This window comes from Centrocercus urophasianus, unplaced genomic scaffold (assembly GCF_019232065.1).
Source record: "Centrocercus urophasianus isolate 14NV4802_14NV808 unplaced genomic scaffold, USGS_Curo_1.0 seq_33, whole genome shotgun sequence".
In the NCBI taxonomy this organism is placed as follows: Eukaryota; Metazoa; Chordata; class Aves; order Galliformes; family Phasianidae; genus Centrocercus; species Centrocercus urophasianus.
This window is the reverse complement of record NW_024884900.1, coordinates 474,799-501,887: the sequence shown is the minus strand read 5'-3', so window position 1 is coordinate 501,887 and position 27,089 is coordinate 474,799. Positions and strand designations below refer to the sequence as shown.

At 43.8% G+C, this 27,089-nt stretch overlaps 1 protein-coding gene across 4 annotated transcripts; it reads left to right on the top strand.

The window, feature by feature from the left end:
* The first annotated feature begins 21 nt into the window (after positions 1-21).
* On the top strand, positions 22-25,771 carry PAFAH1B1 (platelet activating factor acetylhydrolase 1b regulatory subunit 1). 4 transcript variants are annotated; one of them, XM_042829958.1, is made up of 11 exons: positions 22-118; positions 13,857-14,057; positions 16,019-16,103; positions 17,285-17,359; positions 18,380-18,586; positions 20,271-20,439; positions 21,264-21,366; positions 22,105-22,333; positions 23,682-23,783; positions 24,412-24,568; positions 25,135-25,771. In XM_042829958.1, the coding sequence occupies exons 2-11, from the start codon at positions 14,026-14,028 to the stop codon at positions 25,206-25,208; spliced, it is 1,233 nt and encodes a 410-aa protein (XP_042685892.1). In that variant the 5' UTR covers positions 22-118; positions 13,857-14,025; the 3' UTR covers positions 25,209-25,771. The 4 variants fall into 4 exon arrangements, with proteins under 4 accessions (XP_042685892.1, XP_042685891.1, XP_042685894.1 ...); XM_042829957.1 differs by lacking the exon at positions 22-118 and adding an exon at positions 240-311; XM_042829960.1 differs by lacking the exon at positions 22-118 and adding an exon at positions 263-311 and having other exon boundaries at positions 13,890-14,057.
* Positions 25,772-27,089: the final 1,318 nt, after the last annotated feature.

Below are 27,089 nucleotides of genomic sequence, written 5' to 3'. Positions count from 1 at the left end.
AGCGCGGAGCGGAGCAGCGCCCAGTGCTTCCGGGATCCCCCGCACCCCGCCGCGCCCGTGGACGGGAGAGGCGGGCGGCGCCGGCCTCGAGGAGTGCAGCGAAGCATCGGCGGCTCGGGTAAGGCTGGGGCCGCGGCTCTCCTCCGTTCTCTTCCTCCCTTCCCCCGCCCGTCGCCGCCGCCCCGCGGAGGCCGTCCCTAGCGGTGTAGGCCCGGCGGCCGCTCCCCTCCTCCCCGCCCTCCGCTCCCTCGCCGCCCCCTCCCTCCCTCCTTCTCTCCAGCTCGCTCTCAAAATGGCGGCCGCGCCCGTCGGTGAGGAGGGACCGGGGGAGGCGGCGGGCCGGGGGGCTGCGGGCGGCGGCCGCTCCCCGTGGTGGGTGCGGGGCCGGGCGCGGCTCCTCCGCTTCCTCCCCGCCTCCCGCCCCGCCGCTCTCCGCCGCCAGGCCCGGCGCTACCCTCCGCCGGTGACTTAGCAGGAACGCGGGGAGGGGCGGGAGGGCCGCGGCGCGGGTGGGGCGGGGGGAGCGGAGCGGGGTGGCGGGCCCGGCGCTGTGTCCGCCTGCAGGCCGCTCCGCTGCGCCCGGTGACTTGGCAGGATCGGGGGCGGCGGGGTTGCGGTCGGACGCTGCCGGGCGAGGAGCCCGGTGCGTGTGTGTGGCTGTGTGTCCGTGTGTCTGTGCCTGCCGGGGGATGCGGAGCGCTCTCTCCGTCGTTCCCTACGGCTTTCGTCCCGTTCCGGCCCTGCGGAGGGCGAAGCAGGCGCTGCCCGGGAGGCGGCCGCTGCCCGCTGCGGCACGGGGACAAAACGAGGCTGGAGCGCTGCCGTAGGAATCCTCCGCTCCCACCGTTTTCCTGCGGCGGCGGAGCGGGCAGGAGGAGGCTCAGCCCTTCGGTGCCAGCCGCAGCAGAACGGGGCGGGGAGGGCTGGTCTCTCCTTCCCGGGGTCGCTCCGCTGCCCGCAGGCGCGCGGTTCCTCCGAAGCCTTTTGCTGGCGGTCGGCTCCGCTCCGTCGCTCGGTTTATCGCTGCTTTCCAGTTTTTGTTCGGGTGGGAGGTTACACGGCGGGCTGCTGCTGGCTCTGGGTGGGAGTGGTGCCTCCCTTATGAAGTTCGGGGTTACTCCGTTCTGGGGTGGAGAGGTGAGATTTTTAATTCTGACGGTTTTTTTTCTTTAAGGTGGATGCATTTTGGCTTGACCTTTAATAGCGGTAGCGGAGCGTTGCCTCCCCTTTCTTTGCCGTAGTCTCACCGGTAATGTTTCCCTGCCAGTAGTGCTGCAGCAGAGGGCTTGGTCCTTGCAGGTCAATTCACAATGAATCCCCAAGCAGGGATGGGGGAAGGTTACTGACGCTGTATAAAAAATCTTGAATAAGCACTATTTTATTCTAAGTATAAATGTTTGGGTGCATGGACCTGGCTGAATTCTCTTTTTATGTGGAGACCCCTTTACGGATGTATTTGTGTGACAGTATTGTTTATACGGTATTAGGAGGTGGGGGGCTAAGGAGCCTATGTTCAGTGATGATCGCTTCATAAATGACTGTGCAGCATTCAGCTGGTTTTTGGAAGAGGGAGGGTCTGCTATCACAACGCTGTCTGTCCTTCGAGTCATTTTCTTAAATAGAGAAATCATGCTAGGGAGCTAAACAAAGAAAATATTTCTAATAGATGTATTGCAAATCTTTCTTGTTCTCAGGGTTCTCTATTTTGTGTGTTTCTTTTGATTTGAGTGTGTTTATGGATGCTGTGTGCAGCCATTGAGCAGAGGAGAGACTGGGTGGAGTAAGGAGGCAGAGCTGCGAAATGGCTAGATTACCCTTTCATGGCTTCTTTTTTTTTTTTTCCCCTTTCCTTGCGTTTTGCTGGGGTGGAAGAATACTAATTGATGTAACAATGAGGTCTCTTCTTTAGGGAAGAATCTAAGGATGCAGCAACAGAAACCTCACTGTTTTGAGGCTGATTTTTCTACAGGGTGGATCTTGATGTATGTGGCAGTGAGAAGTGACCAGTCACCGTTGCAAAGCCAGTTGTTTTGTCTGTTGCCCATTTCAATATATCAACTTAGATATTCACTTGTTGAATTTATTTTATTTCACTTTAAACAAGAGTTATAAGTTTGGTGCGAGCGTTTTACACACAAGATTCTGGAGTTATTGAGAACCCCTGTATTGTAGCTTGGTGTTACTATTTGCTCATATAACTTCTTGGTTGGGTTGGGTTTTGGGTGGATGCAGAGGTGAAGCATCCCTGCTTGCTTTGGTGCCCATACTAGGGCAGGAACTCCCATTAGCATGCAGATTTAATTATGCTGCCCTCCCCTTTGTCATGTCCCAAGTTCATACAAAATAACATCTCAAGATTTTGGAAGCCCTTTTCAGTGGGTTGGCTCTGTAAGAGCCTTACTGTGCATACTTCTTCATCGTGAGGGCAGTACTAATGCTGAGACATAAAGTTGTGTAGGAAAGGCATTAGAACAAAGGATTTGGGGAATACAAAAGGGATCAGATGAAGCACCTAGAAAGGCCTGCTTTCTGAGTGGCCTGCTATTCGAGATGTAGTTAATGGTGTTTGCTCCCGAATTCGGTGTTGTTCAGAGTGAGTACAGCACTGAAAACAAACAACTATGAAGCAAGTTGACGGTTTGTTTTTCTTGGGTCTCTCAGTTCTGGAGTCCAGTTTTCGATGGTAGGTGGCTGCAGATGAGACTGCTCCTTGGTGCTGATTTGCCCAAAATCAAATTAAAGGATAGTGGCTTTTTAAAGTTCATTTACTTAGAGGAGTAGATGTTACAGGAGTTAATGGCTGTATTCATTAAATCCCTATGTCTACGAATGAAGCCAAGGTGAGAATAGTGAAGGATCCAATAGAACTCTTACCTTCTTATAACTTTGGCTGATTTTTGTCCTTGAAATGATTGACGCTACTGTCTTATATGGCAGTAACGCGTTAATTTCTCTTCTACAAAAGAAAAAGACATTAATGCATACCGAGGTCTGTCATGAATGCCTGTTCCCTGTGCTGCTTCCTATGCTCCACCCAAACTTACGTGCATGGGTTGTGTTCTTTACCTGCTGTCAACTCTTGCCTATCCAACTTGCCAACAATGGGGCTACTATTGGGTTATTCTGCTGTCTGCCTTTACCCTGTCTTTAACTTTTTTTGTCTTTAACTGTCTTTGTTTGAGACCTCTGTAGCCGGCTTCCACTGGGGCTAATGGTAATGGGTACCCTCTTGTGGAGGAACAGCTGGAGAACCCCTGCTTCTCTGTAGCTCTGAGCTGTGCTGTATGTGTATGTTGCAAAGTTTGTACACGGCCTTCTGAGGCGCATTCTGGTGCTCATGACCAAGGAAGGTTGGAACTACTGTAGCACAGAGAGAGAGCCCCTCAAACCGTTCTGTTTCATTCGGGTTCCCCTGCTCTTGTGGCCCCCTGGGCAGCCTCCCAAATGGATGGCAAAGGCTGTGGGAGGGCTGTTAAAATTTCTTCCAAGTGAACACTGGAGTAGTTGTTAGCCTGCACATAAAAGCTGCTTATGCCTAAATACGTGAAACAAGAGACAATAACAATCAGTTGTCATTAGTAACAAATAATAATTTTGGATTTCACATGAAGTGGTTGTTTTGTTGTTTTTTTTTTTTTGCTTCCCAGCCTAGTACATAACTGTGATGGCAATTGAAGATCTTTCCATGTGTCAGAGCCATGTGTATTAGTCAAAACGCTCCTGGATTTCTTCTCTCGTGTTTATTATAGAGAGATGGTGAGTTCTGTCCTGTCTAAAAAGGCAGATATATTAACAAGTGGTCTCTTAATTCTTCTGTTTCTCATTTTAAAAAAAAAAAAAAAAAAAAGTAACTACCACAGAAGAACTTACCTAGTGACTTCTGGGTGCTATGAGCAAAGATGTTTATTATGGACTGCTGTTACTTTTGAGCTGTGCTTGGCAGAATAGGTTATGCCTCAGTTCATGCTTCTAAAAACAGGCATTTACACTAATAGGTAGTCTTGACTAGTAGGAACTTGACTAGATTCAATGCATCAAGTTATTTCTTTGACATTCTTACAGTAGTTGCTGTGTGAACCATCAGGTGTCCCTGAAAGGTTCGTGCCGTTACTGAAAGCGCAGTGGCCTAACTGGAACTGTAGCTGTGTTGTGTCAACTTTACTGTGGTGCCCCCAGCTGAAGTTATGTGTCTGTTTTACGTTTTATAACTATCTTAGAATTTTTGCTTCATTCCTGCAATGTGGAGTGACCTACTGATGAGTATCATGCACCAGAAGCATTTGAAAGCAGTGGAATTTTTTTGGCCTTCTGCTATAGGCAGATTGTGTTATTTCATCAGTTTATCTGAACAAGGCTTTTTAGCCTGAAAGAAAAGAAACAAACACTAGCAACAACAACAAAAAAAAAAACAAGAAACACACACACTTGTTTTCAGTGTGAAAGGAATAACTTGGATCTAGTTTTATTCTGGTACTTAATAGGTACTGCAAGCTTACCTCCTGCAGGTGTGTACATCTAGTTTAGCTGTTCAAAAAAGGGCTTTCTCTTAATGCTCATTGAGGCAGGCTCTGAGCCTGTACAGCTTCACCTCATGTACTCTCTTTGGGGAATTAAATAGATGTGACTTAGTCTTGCTTCTGGCTGTTTTCCCTGAGGGTGGACTCTGGTATCACGTAGTGCTGCCATGGACTGTGACAGAAATTTCAAGGAAACATTTCTCTACAAAGTGATTGTGTGTGCATGGAGCTCTTGTCCATTTCATTAGGGCTGTGAGGGTACAGCCCTCTTCAGTGAAGCACGTGCTCAGTGTGGTCATGCTAAGCAGTAGCAAGTGCACTTACGATGCATAGTTAGATATGTATATATATGCCTACGTATGTGCACACACACATAATAAATATATAAATAATGTCATGATTTCAAGATACTTGTGAATAGATGGAGGAGTATTTTAGCCACTTCTTATTAGTAGTGCTTCTTAGAAAGCCCAGTAGTTTGATTGACTGCTTATGGACCTCTAGGTTAGAACTGTGTTAAAATAGATATGATAAATACATCTTTGGGTTTGTGATTCCACTGTTTTTGGAAGAGCCACCTGGTATTTGTAACCAGTAACTAGCTGCTGCTGTGTTGAGAAGATATTTCCAGTTACAGGACAGCCCATTGTGCTCGTGGTTTGTAGGTGGTGCTGCAGCAAAGTCTGTCCTGTAATTTTCTCAGATCAGTTGTTAAGTAGGTCCCTGTTCAGTGAGTTTGTAGGTAGGCTTTTCTGAAGCACCTCTTCTCCAATGCTTGGTGAGTCAGCTGGCATGCTTGCTTCAAGGCAGGGCTAAAAGTAAGAGGTTTTATGGTGTGATGTTGTGCTGGTTCACATCTGAGATAGCTGTGGCCTTCGTGACTGAGGTGTCTTACCCCTTCCCTCTTGTATCGGTTTTAATTGCTTTGTGCAAATCGAAGTTTTCTTGGCTTAATTAGACAAATCTAACCTCCATCACCTCCTGGATGCTTCTGCTTTCATCGGTTGCCTTGTTTTTCTGCATGGAGGTGGTTTAATGCTAAAACAGAGATATATCCCTCTTTAGATCTAGAGGAAGGTTAGTTGGAAACATCTAGGCTGTTCACGTGTAGATAAATGAATGTGTCTTCCTTATAGAAAGCGTTGGCTATTGGTCTTGTTCCTAATCCAGCTGTGGGGTTTTTGGGGGGCTGAAGAAAAGATCTGATAAACAATTTGTTTATTTAAATGCTAACCTCTTTGCACTGTATTAAGAGGATGATGTCATTAGCACAAGTGTATGTGTTTTGAAGCAGATGGCGTCTATTGAATCAGCAGTGTTGGAAATTCTGGGCTGTCACGCACTGGGTTTGTAGGCAGCAAGCAGAACCTGGAGCAGGAGAGCTTTGGAGAGGGGCTGTGAGCCCAGGAACCACCTCGGCTGTGTGGTGGGGTCAGAGCTCTGACATCATGCAGGCCATGTTTGTACCTAAACCTTGGAATTGTTCTTCTATTTTGTTTCACTAATAAGACTTTGAGGCAATGATGGATAATTTGCCAGTGCCACAGCGTATCACAGTTACAGAAGTATACATGAACAAAATGGCAGCTGGGATGGGTGCGAGTGCTGTGGGCTGCTGCCCGGGGCAGGACCGGGCCCTGCTGGGGTCCACCTGCCCTTGCTTCAGTGTGTGACAGGGATCAGCCGCAGCAGGAAAGGAGCTCTGCAGAGCCTGGCTGCGGTGGCCGATGTGGGGCAGCATCACCCCAGGGGGGCTCCTGGCCACAGTGATGGGGCTCCCGGCGTGCAGGTGGGGGGAGGCAGCAGCACGTGTGGAGATGGGCCCTGGGATGGATGGGGCACCTCCCAGAAGAACCCTGCTTTCATCGTGTTTGGCACCAGCATCGTGACAGATTGAGCTCTTCCAGGTAACAGATAAGATGTACTGTGACAGATGTTTGAGTCTTGTTTCTCTTGTCCAGCACAGCTGAAGGATGAGCATTCTCATGATGTGCAGAGTGTTTGGATTTTTTTGTCGTTTTGTGGCTTGCTGTTTCTGAAGCTTCAACGTAAGTGTGCCTTCAGGTTTCCTTCCAGTTGTTCTTCATCTTGTGAACTGATTAAATTTATTTGATGTTTGTTAACGATTTATCAGAGTAGAGCATCAGAGGCAGGTTACTAGTGGGCTGATAAATATGGGAATGGTCTTACAAACTATCTGATTGCTGCTTCATTCTGTAACTCAGGGAAATGGGAGGAAAAGAACAGAATTCACATCCAGTGCACGATTGCAGGCCGGCTTTGAAAATGGTTTGAAGCACGTAGAACCTTCTCTCAGCAGCTAAGAGAAAATAGCTTAAGTAGAGCGTTCTGGTACTGTTACCCAAAGGGTGCCTGCATCACTTGACCAAACAAAAATCATTCTGAAAAATACTTTTTGCTGGAGTCATCCAGATAAGCCATGATAGGAGCTGTGAGTTTCTCCAAACAAGTTTGGGATAGCAGCTTGAAATTCCCACTGGAATACTTTGTGCCCTCGTCCCCCCACACAGCGGCATCACTGCCTGTCCAACCTCCCAGCCTGCCAGGTTTGCATTGGAGGGATAATACGGGTTTAAATCTCACTTTGTGAAATAATTCCTTGCAATTACTGTCATGGCATGCTGAACTGGCTGTGCAGATGTAGGATGAAAAGTAGAGGAAAAATGAGGCAATTCATAACTGAGCTGCTTTTTTTGTATTTCTGTGCTCATCCTTGCTGGCTTCTAACATTTCATGCAGTAAGGTGTGTTGGCCACACTGGAAGAGCAGCTCCATGCTGTTGTGATAGCACTGTGTGTGCTGTTCTGCTGTAAGTGGTGGAATGGGAGTTGCAGGGGAAGAGGGAGCTGGGTGCTTGGTATGGTACGTTGTGTTTTCCTTTCCTATCAATAGATGGGGACAGTTCTAAGAAACCTTTTTTAGGTCATAATTATTATGCCCAACAAGTATGGATATTACTTCACTTTTAGTTATATCAGCTGTAAATGGCTCTGTGGAATCTGTTTCTAGAGTTTATCACGAGAAGTATTCTGTGGCTGGGGTTCGTAAAGCAGCTTTTTGGTTTTAGAAAAAAAATCAGAATTAATCTGGATTAAAAAAGTGGTGTGTGCTTCATGGGGTCCAGCAGTGTAATCCAACCACTGTGGATCTAGTTCTCCTTGAAGGGATTGTAACTCATGGCCAGCAAATACAAATAACCACTGAACACCTCTTGTTAATATGTTTTGAAACAAGCTACACTGTTGAAAAAGTTCACTGGGATCTGAAACAAGTGACACTGCAAGGAGAGTGGCTGCTGCATGGACAGAGGGGTGGTCCCGACTTGGAAGATAATCAAATTTGTATCTGATGATATTAAGTAAATTAGTCTTCTGGTGGTTCTGATCTGCACTACTCCTCCGTAAGGGATTTGCCTTTCACTGGGATTGAAGGATTGCCCAAAAGCAGGAAGCGAACCACACAAAGCAGAGTTCAGATACGGTAAGAAACTGAGGAGAAGAGCAGAGGCATTTCCTCCCAGGCGGAGTAGAAGACCTTCTGAGGACAGCATGAGAGCAGAGCATCAGGGCTGGTCGAAGTTTTACAGTGTGTTGGAACTTCTGCTTCATGTTGAAGTTGTAATGCGCCATCATTTAAATAGGAATAGTCTGAAACTCTGCAATTGATTTCATAGTGTAGCCATGATCCCACATGGTTGTTCATGGTGACTTGTGTGCCCTTCCTGCCCAGCACTACTTGCCATGTGGCATGCTTAGCCTGACACTGAGCATGGCTGCAGATCTGTCTTCCTCAAGGAAATCTTTGTGTAGATTACTTAAATATTGATTGATTTATATATATATAAGTCTTTGAGTTTGTTAAGATATTCAGGTTCTGCAGACTGCAGGGAAAATGAAATCCTGTTTCTGAGGCCCAGTGCCACTTCTACGAGTTGGAAAAGCGTTGGCCTGCTTTGAATCTGATGCTACGTTCTGTCTATGACATGCAGCTCTTTTAATTTCAGATTTAATGAGCTACAGTTATGTGTTTGGTACATATAACTCGTGTTTTTGTGGGGAAGTCTGTTCCCAGAGCCTAAGCAATGGTCATTAAGACCACAAACATGTCCTTTATTTTGAAGTTTCCTGGGGAGCTCCGGGCAGGTCCCAAGGTGTGCAGTCCCAGCTGGGCAGCAGCAGCTGTTGCTGCAGTGCAGACAGCAGTAAGGCCAGCTGGGGCACACTGCTAGAGCAGAAGAGCAGCTGTGTGGTTTGACTTGGACAGGGTCAGAAGTGGATGGGAGAGAATCCATAAAACACGGGAGGGTTGAATGTGCACGTGGGAATTACAGGAAATGGAAGTGTTTATGAATGTGTTAAGGCTGATTGTTTTTTGTAGCTAATAAGCAATGTTTCTGTGGGCTCCAGCAGTTAAATTACCAGCCTGGGAAGGACGTTAAGCCTGGAGTTCAGGGGTTGAGGCTGGCTGTCGTTGTGGGGGTTGGGACCGTGATGATGGGAGCTGTGGCCTGGGTGCTCAGAGGGACTTGGGCTGTGGCAGAAGCCTACGAAATTGCCCTTCTGAATGTTAAAAAGGCCTTATAATAGGTTTCTGTCTGTGTTACTCCTTGCTGCTGTGCTGAGGAGTCTTAACAAGCCTGGTTACATCCTAGAAATGTATGCAAGGAATGCTGGTTTGGGATAAACTTGGGTTAATTTTCCTGCTGCCTGCCTGCACCAGTTAAGGTCTGTGTAGGAGCTCACAGAGCTGGGTGCTGTGCGGGAGCTGTGCTGCCTGGTGGGATGGCTGGGCCTGCCCTGGGTTTGGGTCTTGCTTGTACCTCAGGGGCTCCACTGAGTGTATGCCCAGAATAGAAGATGAGTTGGAGAGCAGTTATTTGCTATTTGTGTATTTTTTATTTATATGGCTATGTGTGTTGTTTCTAAGTTAAACGTTTGCTTTTCCTCATTGCTAACCTGTAGCGTAGGTGGATCATATCTCAATTTGGAGTAACTTTTACTATAAACTGTTCTGAAGAGCAGAAGTGGGTATTGTTAGTCAGTTGAGGCATTGCACTGCTTTGTTGTGCTTACTGGAAGAAAAGGAAGGGCAGTGGAGAGCTTTGAACTGACCTTGCTGATGCAATAACAGAGGATGATGGTAAGGTTGGTTGTAGTTTCAGTTTGGTGTCTGTACGTAAATGTCTTGCGATGCATTTCTGAACTGCGTGCGTTGGAAAGGCTTCCTGAGCCCCTGCCCTGCACACAGCAGCAGAGAAGCTCCCGTCCGTGACTTCCTTGGCCTCTGTGTTTGCAACTCCAGTTTTGTCATAGTACAACGCGTGCTTTACTCTGGGAGACTGAATGGTGCCCTGCCACGCCGAGAGACCCTTCAGATAAAAGATGGAGTGCTGAGTTATTAGGATCGCTAACCAAAGATGTAACAACAGTAAGACCAATGATTTTGGTGAAACAGGGAAAATAACAAAGCTTGGGAAGTAGCTAATCTATGAGTACTTAATGGCAGGACTCAGTAAAAGTCCAGAAATACTGTTTCAGCAATTGAATGTAAGAGAACGGGCTGGTTTTCATTTAAAAAACAAAGTATTCAAGTGTGCTTCAACAGTTTTGTTTAGTCTTTGTGGCTTTGTTGTGAAGTAGATCATATGGGCCATGATTTGTTTTTTAATGACAGGATTTATCACAAAGTGAGGGTTTTGTGACAGTCCTGTGCCTGAAAGTGATTTTTTTCTCAATGCTTTTTTAATGTGCAGACTGTCAGTATGGAATCAGAAGGTTCTTAAGTTAGGAAGTAAAACTTTTTTGCAGTATAGATGGGGTTATTAATACAAGGCGCATCCTGTTTTGCATTTAATGAGTAGTTATTACTCCATGGATGGCTCTATTAGGCTCAGGCTTCTTTTCCCTGTACTGAATAATACAGAACAAATTAAAAAGAAATCTCTTTTGAGAAAGATCTGGCTCTGTCTTGACACCACCTCATTCACAGCGAATTATTGGTACCACAGATCACTGATGTCCGGCAAGATACAAGGAATAGGTTTTTCCCAAGATTTCTCTGTTGAGCGTCTGTTTCTCACTACCAGGGCTTTGCAGGGAGGTTGTGATGCGGCAGTGACTGCAAACCTCGATAGGTGGAGGAGGACTGGTTAGTCTGGCTCCACCGACCCGTGTGTGTCACAGAGCCTCGCTGGCCAGGTGAAGAGGCAGTGCATGTGGGCAACGTTTGTCTGTCCTCTGCTGTTTTTAGAAGAGGTGCGTTTCCACCAAGGTGGTAACTTCTGAACAAATAAGCATGACCTCTTTCCTTGTGCGGTGTACTTCTGCTACTTGCAGATGTCTGCACCATCATCTATTTTTATATGAAGACTGCATCATCACACTGCCACAGAGCCGTGTCATGCTGAGGGCTCAGCTAAGGCCAGTAAGAAGTGCATCCACATGAAAGTTGACCTTACACTGGTACTGATGGAATAAAAATGGCGACCAGCTCGTGGTGGTTTTCCCGTAAGTATTAGCTATCTGTAGCTCAGATAGAATGAGAGGATCCTGCCTCTGGAAGCTCTTGGTAATTCTTCCCCACCGCTCCACAAGGCCTGTAGAAGTGCAGGTGTTGGTGAAGCACTCAAACTTTGCCTTTTTCTTGGGGGGGCAGCAAAGTGAAGGATCCAACCTCTACATATTGCCATTAATTCCTCAGCCTGTGTTTGAATTATTTTAGACTGGCATCCAAATTCCCATGCCTGTTTATGGCTGGACTGACTGCTGAAATGTGGGATGATGTTAGCATATCTTCACTTTGCTACTGCAGGAATGTGTGTGATCACTGGAGTTCTTGTGCAATTATAGCAGCTGTGGGCAAAGGAAAGTGTGCCTGGGTGTTAGGAAGCTGCTTCTCGCTCAGCATCCAGAGTGACACACTGAGCAGAGGAAGGTGGGCAGAGCTGTCACCCTCAGCAGCCCATAAAGCTGCAGCACAGCACATGTTGGGAGCACATGGGAAAGGGCTGCTGTCAGAAGGAATTGGAGTGGGACAGCAGTTGGGGCTGTAGGAGGGAGAGTTTAGGGTTCCTTTACTGAAGGACAGAAACACATTTGTTACCTGTATGGTGGATCAAGGACCACCTTGCAGCCTAGTTGGTATTTCTAGGTGTAAGCTATAGGTGTGTCTCCTCGAGGCACTGACCACAAATATTGGTGTATTATGTTTACCAGAGTTACTGTGCCACTGTTACTGCATTTGATGCTGAAACAGTTCACAATACAAAAACTCTTTGTTTTTAATGCTGTGACTTTACTGCAGTTGTAATACTACGAGCAGTTTCTGGAAGTTCACAGCTTGTGTTCTGCTCTGTGCTTCTGGGAGGCGGTTGCCTGTGCTGCTCTCCCTGGCAGTGTTTGTCGCGGCGTTGCTATGTTTGTACTCAAGTGCAGAGATCAGCCATTATGAGCCTTTTTTTTTCCTAGTGCTTAAATTTATTGCAGCATTGCCCTCTAGAGGGCACTTTTTCTGATCATGTCAGTATATTATTTCATATATATAAGCTAAATTTCCCTTACTTGATATTCTGCACTCCTGCCTTGATGCATCTGTGAAGAGCAGTTATCCCACCTCCTGATAGGTAAGAGACAGGAGAATGAGAATTGTTTGCTTCTCTTGTCTGAAAGGATGGAATATGTGCTACTGGCTTTCAGCTGAATCATTCCTGAAGTAGCTATTAGGGAAGGTGTTAAGCTAATTAGGGAGTGCTGCTGCCCTAACAGCTGGTGGTGCATTTCTGTGATGGACTGCACCTGGTGTGGGAATCCAGCAGCAAGGTGCAGCACATACAGCTCGCAGCTGCGCTTTTGAAACAGACCGTGGAGCCCAGATAGGTTTAGAGACCAACTGCTGATCTGCTGCAGTGGATAAGTAGAAATGAACGACATAAGCTGAGTATTTTATGTATTATGTAAGAGTCTGAAGTTTGAAGTAGGCCTCTTACCTGTATGGGAAACAGCAAGGGAGAGAAAGTGAGCATGTGCTTTTTGGTAGAAAGGTTACAGACCAACTTCTTCCTGAAGTCTTTGTATGCTTTGCTTTCACTGTGTCTCACTGGTAGAAGTCGGTTGGTGAAACTTGCTTAGCAGCTTTGGTAAATGTTATATGCAGCTTCTTGTCCAGCGTGCAGGAAGTGCCTGCTTCAGCATTTTTCATAATGGTGCTTCTTACGAAAGAGTACCTGCAGTGCAGCAGCCAGGAGGCAGAGCTGCTCAAGTGCTTTTATTGCAGTCTCCTGGACTAAGGTACAGCTGTCCAACAGAGGCCGTTTGCACACTGAGAATAGTTAATGTCCTAATAGTTAAAGTCCTTATTAATAGCTCTTGTTAATAAGATAGTATGTTGTGGGGGGAGAAATAGGTAATTAAAGGCTGATTTCTGACTGGTTCTGAGCTTGGTGTAAAAATTGCATTGCTCTGTTAATGCTGAAGATCCATTTACAAATCTGATGTATCCCAAAAAAGGGGTAGATTTAACTCAGAGTTAACAGAGGTAAACTCTGTCAGCGTGTGAATGAGAAGAAGGCAGGTTCTGTCCCTTCAGAATGGTATTATTTGGAACTTTTCAGGTGGTGCTGGTAGGATAGAGAAAGTAATTTGTTTAGTAAGTGTAATAATCTCCCTGGAAAGTTCAGGTGCTGAATTCTACCTGTATTCTTTAAGGCTCTGTCTGGTGAGTCCCAGAGAAGTGCCTGACATCATGCCACAGCTGAGCTGCAGCAGCGAGCAGAGCGTGCTGACAGTGCCGGTCCCGAGCTCAGTGTGCCGTAGTGCTTCGTCCCCTGTGGGAGCATGCTCGTTTCTGCTTAAATACCACTAAGCTGGAAGATACGAGAGTGTGTTGGAACTTAGCTGAAATAATCCTTGCTGAGCACAGTTTGGTGAAGCTATAGGTCTTCAAATGCTAAAAATCTTGTGTAAAGGTAGAGGATTTGGGGGAGTAGCTCTTCGATAGGACCAGTGGGATCAACAAGCCTGTTGCTTAAGGTAGACAGCCTGGGACTGGGCTGTGTGTGAAGGTAACTCCTTCGGCTTCATGTTTCTTGAAGCAGCAGTGGTAGGAAGAGAAGGAACAGAGAATGTGTACAAGTGTCTCCAGACTGGAAGTGTGCTGTGAGGGCAGAATCCAGGCTTCCGAAATAAAACTGTGATTACAGATGAAGTTGTTCTATTCTGTCCAGAGTGGTGGTGTGATCTGGGTACATAAATCTGCTTATCAGCTCACTGACTGAATGCTTATTTGAAATAAATGAACAATATCTCTTTTTCTTCCTTCTAGATGGATTGAATCTTCTGTGTTGAATGCCTCCAGGTTTTTCTGTTGGATTTCCCATCTGGAGAAACAATTGAGCTTGGATCCGCTGTGGCAGACTGAGTTGTGGATCCTAAGGCTTCAGATCTTGGGGAGACATTAACCTGACACACGTTAACCTGACATCACAGCCACAATGGTGCTCTCACAAAGGCAAAGAGATGAACTGTAAGGAACAGTTATTTCTATGTTTATCTTATATTCATTAAGCTTGAGCTGGTAATTTTCATTTTCGACTGTATTCACTTAGAGATTGTGGTTTGATGTGATTCATAAGCATACGGACCTGTATCATTTAGCTTTTGTGTCTCTTGTGCTGTCTGAATGCAGCTTCTTAAATTAGTTACAAGTTATCTTCAAAATTTTTTATTTGAATAAGCTCTGAGATTTAATCGCATTGATGATTACATTTATTTATCAATTATCTGAAGTTCTTGTGCAACACTTCAAGGAGTGCAAACATAAATGGGGAGGTTGTTGTGAACTTTGTAAATGGAAATGGGAATGATAGAGACTGTGATTGCTTGTGCAGAGGAAGGCAACACTGTTTTCATGTATTTTGTATGTGGAAATAAGTGGGAAACTTTTACTTGAGGTCACAGGGCTGAGTGTCTGAGGGGAGGCTGGATTTGTGTAGGAGGTAAGAAAGAAGAATGTGATTAAAACTACGGAAAGAACTTTCCAGTGAAAAGCAATTCTTCTCAGAAGAAAGATCAGTTGGAATGCAGCACTGACCACCATGTGTACCAAATATTTAACAGTGTTCTACTTTTCCAGATGGTCTTTGCTATGTGCTTCAACTTAGGTGTAAAATACCTATTTTGAGATGTCTGAGAGAGCCTGTGCGTGTCCCACACTGTTAATAAAGTGCAGGTGACAAGTCATTATCTGAAGGGCTGAGCTGTGGTGGGGTTGCTGGGGATGCTTGTGAAGGGATGCTTGCGTTTCAGTCGCTGAGGACTTGGCCTGTCTCTTTCACCGTAGCTTGATATTGCTGTCTGTAATTCAGAAGCAGATGGCATAGTTGTATGGAATGGAATACATCTTGATTTGGAATTAGAAGTAGCCTTTTTATTCCTGTAGAAGCACTGCCATTATTGCTTTTACTTCAGCTACCAAAGAGGTTTATTTTCTTTTAATTACTTATTAACTACTTATTACGCCTTACATAGGTGACATCCTGATTTTTGTATTTAGGAAGTTTGTGTGTTGGTTTATGTAAATCCTGTAGTCACTGCGTGTGCTCACTGTGCACATGTATGTACCCACACACAGAACAGCTGAGGGTGGATGGGACCTCGGCCGTCTGCTCGATGCCTGCAGCCTTTCCTTCAGTCTTATTGTAAAAAAACAAACTGGAAGATGATGACTGCTCTAAGACTCCAGCAAGCAGCACTGAAACTGTTCTTCCATGCTATGAGGAGGTCTAAACCAAATGCGTGTTATCTCGAAGGAAAGGTCCAAGACAGATTAGTTCAGTAATAATCTTTGGTCGCAGTGAAGAGTGTTTTGAACAAAAATGTAAAACTGGAAGCACTGTATGTTTTGGTCACATGGAGTATCCTTCCCTGTAATCTAACTAAAATTACTGTATCGTTCTGAAAAACAAAGCTAAGGCTTGTTCTCTTGAGCAGAGCGTTCAAGTTCCACTGAAGTGTAGAATTCAGTGAATGCTGTTTGGTACCGCAGGCTGTTCTTCTCAATGTAGTCTTCTTTCAGAGATGAAGCGCCAGTCTAATATGTGCATGTCATCATTTTCTGTGTCTCCCGTTAGTTGGAGTACATTGGAGTAGCATGAATATATTTATCAATCTGTTTGTGCCATGCAGATTGAGAAGTATTCATGCTACTGCAATGTTTGGTAACGAAAAAAATAACCTTTCTCTTTTACTTTCTCAAATCTAAAATAAGGAGCATGTATTCTAAGCAGTGAGTGTGTTGCTATTTGTGGCTTGATACAAAATGCTTACCAAATGTATTCTTAGAGTTCGCCTGGGCTTGTAACAAGCCTGATCATCCTGGGTGTTGATACGAGGTGGTACAGTTCAACGAAAAGCCCTGAGCCAATCCCTGTCCTCTTGCTCAGAACTAACAGGCTAACTTTGTGCTTTTGGTTCTGTGTTTTTTAGAAATCGAGCAATAGCAGATTACCTTCGCTCTAATGGCTATGAAGAGGCATATTCGGTTTTTAAAAAGGAAGCTGAGTTAGATGTGGTGAGTTCAAACAAAATTCTATGGTGTATTTTAAGTAAAGAGCTCATAATTTGTAGTATTTGCATTTGTTGTGAACTTGTATGCATGTTGTCTACCTGTTAGCACATGCAGTTAGTACTGGAGGTAGTACACCTGCATAACTTATTGTCTTACAATACATTAAAATTATCAGATGGCTTAAAGAGTTTTGAGTAAAACTCCCTATCTTCTACTCATGACTGAGGCATAGACTTAATCTTATTTTCTCTCTAGCTACCACTGGTTTGTACAGTGATCCTGGGAGGGCCTAGGTCTTTCAAGATGAAAGCTGCTGGAAAGCAAAGTTAATGAAAGGCAATGTGAAGGTATAAGGAAGATGATAAAGACTGTATTTAAAAAAAAAAAAAAAAAGACATGGAGTTACTGAAGTCCAGTAAAAGACAAGGAGGATACTGGCTGTAAGAGCTGGGGCTGTTTAGCCTAGAGAAGAGGAGACTCAAGGGATATCCTGTGTTGTTTGTAAATACCTGATAAGAGGGTGTAAAGAAAACAGAAGTAGGCTCTGGTCGATGACAGAACAAGAGCCAGTGGGCAGAAATTGAAACATAGCAATTCCACTTGAATTTAGTGTGCAACTTTAAAAACAAAACCTTTTGACTGACCAGTGGAACAGGCTCACGTGTTGTGGAGTCATTCCCTCGGCGTATTCAGTAAGTGTGTGGACGTGTCCTGAGCAGTTCCAGCTGACCTTGCTGTGAGTGAGAGGGTTTGTACTTTGTTGAAGGTGGAAGAGACCTTGTCTGTTTTGTGAGTGCCTTTGGGTCAGTAGTTAAACCATTCCTGTGACTGCTGTGTGCACGCTGGTTGGTTAATGATGTAGTAGGAGGGCGAGGCTGAACGGGTAGCGGCTCTGACCAGTTCCTGTTAAGCAGTTCTTGTCAGGGTAGAGAGATGCTGGTGACCTGGACCAGCCATTTCCTACAACTTAATTTTTAAACTCGTCATTTACTGGAGGCTTGTATTTCACTGTATCTTGCTTCTCTGGGGATAGTTGGGTTGAAGTATTGAAGTACAGTTGTTCCCTTTTGTTAGTAAAGCTGATCATAGTCTTCTGTTTGATTTTTCTGTGAAATGAGCTGTTTGTGCTACTTGTAGAGGCTTTGGACATATAACTTACGATTTCTTTAAACACTCCCACCCAGAATGAAGAGTTAGATAAGAAGTATGCCGGACTTCTGGAGAAGAAATGGACATCGGTTATAAGATTACAAAAGAAGGTAGGTGGAGATCTGATAGATTTACTTGTATCAAAAGTTGTAACGAGAGTCAACATCCATCAGGGAGCAGAATGTTACGTTTTTTTTCCTTCTCAAGAGGGAAAAGATTAATTTGCGTGACTTGAGCAGGGGAAAATAGCGATGTCCATGTTGTAGCAAGTCTTTGTCCATCTTAGTGCTAGCAGAAACGTCCTCTCAATTTCTTTAAGAACATTTGTTTACTTCAGTTTATGGGTTGTATGTACAATTTGAGGCGGAAAAGGAAAGATGTGCCCTCAGGCAGTCTGTGAATGGGAAGACTGAATAACTGTCTCCAGAAGGCTTAACTTGGTTAGAAGCAACCCTTGCTGCTGCTGTCTTTGGCCATTACGTTAAAGGGAAGAAACCATTAACTGCAGTGCACTACAGCATGTGATTCTTCCGCGAATGGATGGTACAGAACTCTTTTTAGAAATGCTTCAGTGGGTCTGGAGGGCATTAAAAGCCTTAAAAATCAAGGCGTAACAACAGTAATGGCCTATCTATTATAGAGGTCAGTATATGTAAGATTGTATCACACATTCAGTTTCTCTGCTCTTAGTTAACACGCACACCATCTCAGGGATACAAAAAAGCAAATTGCGGTAGTAGGATACGTTTTTGTTAACAAAAATTCCTTCAGTAGTTCATCAGAAGTGCCAAATAAGCAAGAAACACACACAAAAGCCCTATCGCTTTTGAGTCAGTTGCTTGTACATCTTTGCACAGTGTTTAGGTGATATGTTTTGATGGAACTTTATTTTCTTGCCAAAGGTGTTTGGGAAGTTGGAGGAGAATAAGGGCTTAACTTAAGTGTGAATTTTGTTGTTTAATTCAGAAATATCAGCTCTATAGCTTGTTGTTAGCTGTTTTGGATGTGTGCAGTCTGGGCTAAATTGTGAGTTTGGAAGCCTGTTAGTGTTTGGGGTACTAATGACTACAGATGGCTTACATCTTGGTAAGGCTATTTGTAAATGGTCTCTTTAAAATCCATAAACTTAGGTAATGGAATTAGAATCGAAGCTGAATGAAGCTAAGGAAGAATTCACATCAGGTGGACCTCTTGGTCAGAAACGAGACCCTAAGGAGTGGATCCCTCGTCCTCCAGAGAAGTATGCTTTGAGTGGACACAGGAGTCCTGTCACTCGAGTAATTTTCCATCCGGTTTTCAGTGTAATGGTTTCTGCTTCAGAGGATGCCACAATAAAGGTATGTGCTTGCTGGAGAACATTAAACGAAGCAGATCAGTATGTAGCACCAGCGTTTCGTGGTGAATGTGTGTTGTACTGATGATTGCTTTGGATTCTGCTTTAGCTTCGTTAGGGACAGTTATTTCAAATATGATTCCTGATGTAATATATGAATTTTGGTTTTATGCTGGTTCAGTTGCTATCTGCACGCATGTTTTACTGCTCTTGAAAAGAAATTCTTGAGCTACTGTGGGTTAGGGACTGGAACAATGAACGGTGGGAGGAATGCATTTTGACTGCTAAGTAAGAGAAAGTGGCATCGAGGGCCAGTGCAGAGATGAGAGGGGGGAGGATGGTTTCCTCAAGTCATCTAAGGCTTAGGTAGAGTGGTTGTGCAGCTGTATCCTTAACTGAAGAACGGTTCTTTCCTTTTAAGTGGCACATGCATGTCCCATGAAGTTGCTGTGAGTTTTAGGAGAGACTTTCAGTAATTCTAAATGATCTTCATGCACCTTCTTTGCAGTGTACAATGACAAGAACAGATTTATTGTGGTAGGCAAGTGATTTCTCATTTTAGCACCAAGTAACGATGTAATTGTGCATTTTGTTGCTCTCTCAATGTCACCGTTTAAGAGAAATTGCCATCTGTGCTGCTTTGAAAACTATTTGGGAAAATGTTGTCCTGATAAAAGTTGAAAAGTATAGAAAATAATATGCTTAGAAATGTGAGTTGTTCTGACAGTGGCTACCTGCTGGAGAAGGTTTAGAAAGTGGCAATCAGACACAGTTAAGGAGAAACCTTATACCATTGTTTCTGTGGCAGATAGGAAGCGTAGTCTTCTCTTCTTTTTCTTCAGGCAGACTGGGTCCTCTGCTGCAGAGACAGCTCTCTGCTTGTTGGATGGTTCAGGGGAGCCTGACTGGTTTGGTTGTTTCTTTACTCTTATGGATACTGTGAATGAATCTGTACTATTGAAATCTAGCTGCAGAGCATGATCTCAGTGTTCCATTCCCAGAGATTGAAATCTGCTGGGGATGATGGATTCTTTCACTGTTGATGGTGGGTGTTTTTGTTTTATTCAGGATATAATTAGAAATGCCTAATTTTGTGTTTGGAGACCCGCAATACAGTCTGTAGAAAGTCTGTTTTGTTTCAAAGGCTTTTGTTTGTGGTTAGATGGTGGAAGATTAACTTAATTAGGAGGAGGGAATGGGACTTCATGCTATCTTGCGCTTAACTGCTGACAGTTGTTTAAGCTTTTCCAAATTCTGTGATCTTGCTAATATGTGTGTGTCAGACTTGTGATCTGGGGTCTCATCCCTAAACTGAGATATTCTGGCTGTTGCCCTGCAGTAGACCAAGTGTTTGCTGTTTGGTTCTGGAGCAGTGAGTAGCTTCTGAAACCACGAGAAAGGAGCAGGGGGAGTTGTTGGAGGTGCTTCTCCCACTAACTGAAAACAGACTGTGTACCAGCGCTGAGGAAATAGAGAAAGATGTGTAGGATATATAGGTAATGATCATATTAACACAGTGCTTTTTTTTACAACACTACTAGGCTTTTTTAGGTCTGTCTGTCTTTGTTTCTTGCTCGTTTAATTATTGGATAAGGTGCCAGACTGGTTTGCAGAGTGCAAATGTAAGGCTGGAGAATACAGGGAGTAATAATATATTACTGCTAATGGATTTTTTGTTTGCTTGTTAGGTGTGGGATTATGAGACAGGAGACTTCGAACGAACCCTTAAGGGGCATACAGACTCTGTGCAAGATATTTCTTTTGACCACACTGGCAAACTGTTGGCCTCCTGTTCTGCTGATATGACCATTAAGCTATGGGATTTCCAGGGCTTTGAGTGCATCAGAACTATGCATGGTAAGGTTTAAAGGAAATTACAGTCTGTAAAATAGAGGTGGGTTTTGGTTTTTTTTTTTTTTTTGGTGTTTTGGCTTTTATGAATGAGGAAAAACTGCAGATGTGGAAAGGGAAATAAACCAGACTTTTACTTAAAAGAAAGAGGATATTCTTAATGCTTAAAGTGTTCTGTAAAATGGAGTATATGTTCAGTGTCTGTGGAATGAAGCAGCCTCTCAGATCTGCTATGCACAGCGCTGTGGGGAAGCACCCCATAATGATACTGAAATGAAATGGCAAATAAGAGGAGCTGAGCGCTGAAAATTAAATGCTTACTAGATAACAAAAACTGTACTGTCAAATCACTAGAGAGCTGTCTTCATCTGCACCCCTCTGTTTCCAGAATGTGCTGACTCAGGAAGGAAGCAGGGTGGAAAGTGTTCTCTTCATACTGTGCAGTCTTGCTTCAGACTTGTCTGGTGTCAGATGAGTTACCATTGCATTAGAATCAAAAGCCATACGGGAAGAAATGGGAAGTAAAACAACCACCACATGGGTTCAGTTATTGACAGCAACTGTTACAAAGCAGTGCTTGCAGTGCTGATGGTCTGTTTTTAAAACACCTGAAAGATGTTTTTTGAGAAGCTGCTCAATGGCTGGACTGCATGGTTTCTGAAAATACAGTGACTTCTGTAAAACTTCAGGCTTTTGTTCCGTGGTTATTCCATGAAGCACGCTAAAGGCTTCTGCTGTAGCTTCTTGACCAAAATGAATGAATAGCAGGTCCTGTGTGCAATATTACAGTGTTGCAGTAGCACTTAATAAAAGCTTGCTTTTCTTTTCAGGCCATGATCATAATGTTTCTTCGGTAGCCATCATGCCCAATGGAGATCATATAGTTTCTGCCTCGAGGGATAGAACTATCAAAATGTGGGAAGTCCAGACAGGGTGAGTGCAGTTCTGGGTGAACATCACTGCCTAAAGAAAACCTGCAGAAAAATATGTGTAATAGGAAGTGTACCACGTGCACCTTGACACAGGTGTCAATGGAAGGGTCCTGCATTAAGTCAGTAAGTGCAGGGTTTTAGTAGCCACCCACTAAAGGTATCTGATTTTATCTTTCTGGGAGCTATGGGGTGTGTGTGTGTGTGTATGTATATATATGTATATATGTATGCATGTATGTATATATATATGTATATATATGTAACTCAAGACCGGGTAGGAAGTTAGTGACTAATAGCAAATTTGAAGGGATTGTGACAAATGGAAGCAGAAATCTGCTGTCTTTCTTGACCCGGGAAGATTTTTTTTGTCTGTTTCATTATTCAGTAGTCTCTCTGATCCATCCATTTACTCCAGGTGGAGTGTAAAGGCTATCTGAATGATTTGTGAAATCTGTGTGTTCTTAAAATACCTATTTAGCATAGGTTGGAATGTCAGCAGCCTCCCATTTTCTCCCTTAAAAAGTATTTGCTGGCTCTTAACTGTTTTTTGTTGTTGTTTTTTTTTCATATGAGCTTCCTCCCCATGAACTGCTTCACGGCCTTGTACATCAGCCAGGACTGATAGGCCTGCTAAAGCTTAACTTCTGAGAGGGGATCAAGTGTCCTTAAGCATCCAAGGCGTGTGTGGTGGCTTTATTCAGTGCTTAAATGTCGTTCTGTATTGCTCTGTTTTGAATAGTTACTGTGTGAAGACTTTCACGGGTCACAGAGAATGGGTGCGCATGGTGCGGCCTAACCAGGATGGCACCTTAATTGCCAGTTGTTCTAATGACCAGACGGTGCGTGTTTGGGTGGTAGCAACAAAGGAATGCAAAGCTGAGCTCCGAGAACATGAGCATGTGGTAGAATGCATTTCCTGGGCTCCCGAGAGCTCGTACTCCACCATATCAGAAGCTACAGGATCAGAGGTAATGTTTCCAGTGATAATAAATACACAACTTGTAAGTTTTGTTCTCAAAGCCTTTGGCTGGCATAGTGGGTGTTTTGAGTGTTGGTGGTTGCTGCTTATATGTGTTGCACCATTAAACCCAGCTTGGCTTTGTAGGCACTGTGCTCTTGTGTTTTAACAGTAGGGCCCTGCCTATGCACTAATGAAAGGGACGTGTAGAGAGAGGCTCTGTTTCTGACCATGTTGACGGATTGAATTGCACTACATACTTCCATGAAGCAGTGTGAAAGGCAGCTCAGCGAATCCTCATAATGTTTGTGTTACCTGGCAAGGCAAGGTGTGGGGAGGGGAATAGCAAGTTAAAAATGCAGAAATGCAGAAATGAAGCTACCTTGGGCGTAATTCAAACTGCTGTTGCAATTAAATTAAGCTTTGACCTCAGTTTCCTGTGTACAAAGTGATATGAGGAAGCGTTCTTAAAAGTCTCCACGTGTTTGGCCATGGATGTACGTTCTTTGGCTTGGTTACCAAATCCTGAAGAACCAGAGGTTCGCACAGATCTCCTTTTGAGGCTGACAGTGTAGAGGAAAGTAATGTCAAGCTTAAGAAAACCATAACAAAGAGGCAGGAACTTGTCTACTCATGGACTGAACAGATTATTTCAGTCAAATTTTGCTTGCATCCTTAAAAATTCCTTACAGTCTTTCTATTAAAAACAGTGAAATGTAAATTCCAAAAGTTTACTTCCTGGAGCAGTGGACATTACGTGACGCGCTGTGTCTCCTGCCCTCTGCTGGTCTGATGGCTGCATACATCACACTGTAGGACTTGGCTTTGGGCAAGGAGCAAGTTAAAGTTCACGTCACAGCTGAAAGATTTCAGGTTCTGGGAACTGAGTCTCGGGTTCCTACTTGGCACGGTTACAAATGGAGATAATTTCAGAGTAGGGACTTACCGAAACGGTGGGACTTACTTCATTACTTTATGTAAAGGATGACAACACAAAGGTATGTCTGAACTTCATATGCTTTTGTTCTGAGATGTGTGATTCTAGTTGGACTGTATCTACTGGTATATTTGAATTAGATGTCTTGCAGGTGGAAAGCTTGGATTCAGAGTATTTCATTTGTCTTGGTATATCAGTGGGACATAAACAATCTGTTTAAATAGCTTTAATTCCTTTTTTTTTTTTTCTCTTACTACTAGTAACAGAATGGCTGTGAATCCCAGTTTTGCTATTGTGTGTCTATATGCTGTTAATTAATTATCATACTATCTAATTTTTCTAAGTAATAGCAGCACTTAAGATCTGCTTTATTCCCTTCCTTCCCCCTTATGTGCCATAATGAATACATAATTTTCTGTAGACTAAGAAGAGTGGTAAACCTGGGCCTTTTCTGCTGTCTGGATCCAGAGACAAGACCATAAAGATGTGGGACATCAGCACTGGCATGTGCCTTATGACACTTGTAAGTTTGGTGGTGTTTTTCTTTGGTGATAGCTGCATGTGTAACGCCAGCTTTCATGGAGTGAGCTGTCTGCATGTTTGTTTTGAACAGCAGTTAGAGCTGTTGCAATGAGACGTGCGCTGGAAATACAGTTTTAATGGCTTCTGTATTTCAGCTTTTGTTGCTAAGAAACAGTGAATCTCAAAATATGTAGTATGAATGCAGGAGTACTGTGGTGTACTTCTTGGAAAGGAACTTGCCTTTCCTGTGGGATTGCTGGTAATCAGATGAATATTGTCGTCAGTAAAATGTTGCTCTTTCAGTGTGGTTGTCCTGCAGGCTGCTGCTTTCCAGCCTGTGCTCAGACTGAACTGGCCGTTATTGCAGGGGGTGAGGAAGAGAATCAGTGCAGATCACATGGGAACTCCTGTTTGCTTGCCTTCAAGGATAGGAACTCACATCGTTGGTAGTGTTGATAAACATGTAATAATAGAAACTGAAGATAAACGTTGAATTCCAGTAGTTTTGGAATGCTAAATGCTGTCACTGCAGGCGAAGGGCACAGAGTTACTCGGCTTGCCATAGTATAAACTGTAGTCTGTTTGACCTTAAACATGCATCTGCTCACTGATGTCTCCTTGTGCATAAGGTGGGCCATGATAACTGGGTACGTGGCGTTCTGTTCCATTCTGGGGGAAAGTTTATTTTGAGCTGTGCTGATGACAAGACTCTACGTGTCTGGGACTTCAAGAACAAACGATGCATGAAAACCCTCAATGCGCACGAACACTTTGTTACCTCTTTGGGTATGTATTGTTCCCCAGCACTAGATGCAAAATACAGAACTTCTTCTGCATCTTTACCAGCTGAGGACCAAGCTGGGCATCCACGTTCTGGGATTCCCATGATGTTTTGTGCTGTATTTTAATCAAATAGTGATAGACAAGATTTTCAGGTGTTCTGGAATTTTCTGTTGCCACTGTTGTGTATGAGATAAAGATGCTAACTGCCAGAGTGTTCTGGACTTCCACTGCTGAGTGTGCAGGGATTTGGGGAGCATTGTGTTAGAAACACTTGCTGGCCAAAAGGAGGAGGGTTGTGAGCAAGGGGGAAAAAGTAAAAGCCAGGAGAAAGTGTTTAACTTGAATTCCTGGCATTACCAGATTGGCAGCTGTTAGCTCCCCCCTTTCTACAAACCTGAAAAGAGATTTTTTTATACTCTCCCTCAGCGGATTTGCCTTCAGAACTACAAACTTGCAGAGCTTTGAGATTTAATCTTTGAGCTGGTATTGCTTTTGGGGAAGAAGTAATGGCATTCAGTGAGAGTGAAACTGTTCCACTCGTTCTTAATGTACCTTTTCTTTCCTCGCAGATTTCCACAAGACGGCACCATATGTGGTTACTGGAAGTGTAGATCAAACAGTAAAAGTGTGGGAGTGCCGTTGATTGATTTCACATTTGACCCCTTTCTCCTCTGGATGCACTCAGATACCATGGTTACCCATTGAGCTCTGTTTAAATAAATATTGTCCTTTCATGTAAATTATTCTGGATGTAGATTGAGCTTATTAAATGTTACACACAAAGTATTCATGCATGGTGAATCCAAATTGTATACTGTAAATTTACATACGTTGTCTAGAAGTACCATAGGTTTAAGAACATGGGCTGGCATTGGTCACATCAGACCTAAGAAGGCAGAAGTTTGATGATTGAAATAGGGCACTTAACTGAATAGTTGACAGTGTCGTTCTGTGTCGGATAATTATACCTGTTTTTCTTTCTGCTGTCTGTTGGTGCCTGAATTGGTGACCTCATTTGGGAAAGGTTTTGTAGGGCTCTTTCAGAAATGTGTATCTATGTAACATCACTTAAGTGTGCTTAATAAATCTCTAAGAGTACTAGATAATAAGGCTGCAAGTCAGAATCTTCTGAACCTTATATGTAATTAATGGAAATTAATTAAACTTTGGAACATTTGTCATGAAACATTTGCCAAATCAACAGAATACACTTTGTTTTGGCCTCCTATCGCGCAAGGGTTGGTATATTTATATGACTAACTGTAAACCTGAAATAAGACAACAAATCCTAGTAGCAGCTGATGTGATAAATGTATTTATTTTTTATTTGGTCATTCAGTGGTTAAACTGTGCTGTTAAACTAAGTTTAAATGTGGGGTTTTTTTCAGTTTTTTTTTATTGCTGTTTGAACTTCCAGGAGGAGTTGTCCATCCCACTAGCATTTAGTGATCTGATTTCCAATAGAGCTGAATCTCCCCAATGACTGCCGTGGAACAACTTGCTGTTTGCTTTCACTGTTTGTTAGAGATGTGCAATTCCTATTACACGACAGTATCCAAGTACACTTCCCTTACGTTGGCGGGCAGGAGGTTGGGCTATACGAAGCTCTCGGTTCCTTTAATGCCTCCTTGGGAAGCCTTTTGAATATGAGGTTATTTCCACCTTGACAAGGCAGTGTGGCTTAAATAAAAACTTACTGTGGCTTGCGTATGAAGAAATATCTCTGGGTATGGTATTGGAAGGCTTTAAAGAAAGCACTAAATACCTTGAGCATCGGATTGTAATGGCAGATACAAATTGATACTGGAAGTGCCGTCAGCAAAACGGAGCCCGGCTGGGGGAATAATGCTGTCAAGTGAGCAACTAGAAACCAAATCCTATCTACAAAAAGCAGCCCAGCTTGGTCGTTGGTGTTTTGCCTTGTCGGGTAGAGTCAGTTTTTAATTTGCATATCCCTGGAGTTACATACTTTGGTTGAAGTGAAAGAAAATACAAATTAATGTTTTAATCAGCATTCAGTGACAAATTCCATTAGAGAGAACTAAGAACTCCCGTACTTACTGAACTAACCACGTCTTTTAAAACGTCCCTTTAAAATTTCCACTATGATGAAATACTGGTCTGACATTTTAACAGGTGAAGTTGTGCTTTTTTACTCATGTTGTTTAATACATGGCTTTTAAAACTGTCCCTTTTAAAAGTAACAGTCCAAGGTGTGCGGGATGCGGTGTTGATTTCCTACAGTTGCCCCAGGAGGACCCGTGGTGTGCAGGCAGAGCCCAGTTTGCTGCTGTGCAGAGCTGCCCCTGGAAGTGGTGAGGAAATGGGGCTCTGATGTGTGGGGTTTGGAGCCAGTGTAAGATTCAGGCAATCCTCTCAAATCCAGTGGCTTATGTCTTTCCCAGTGTGTGTTCCTGCATTAGGCATGCAGAGATAAAGCATTTTTATCTTCATTATCTGCGCTGACTGGAAGAATTTGCAGCTGTGTGCTGTTCAGGAACTCAGATACACAGCAGCGCATCTT

Excerpts from the sequence above, each read along its gene's own strand:
- PAFAH1B1 (XM_042829958.1), top strand. The coding sequence starts at position 14,026 with ATGGTGCTCTCACAAAGGCAAAGAGATGAACT. Across the intron at positions 14,058-16,018 it reads CAAAGGCAAAGAGATGAACT|AAATCGAGCAATAGCAGATT; the intron begins GTAAGGAACAGT and ends TGTGTTTTTTAG. Across the intron at positions 18,587-20,270 it reads CAGAGGATGCCACAATAAAG|GTGTGGGATTATGAGACAGG; the intron begins GTATGTGCTTGC and ends TTTGCTTGTTAG.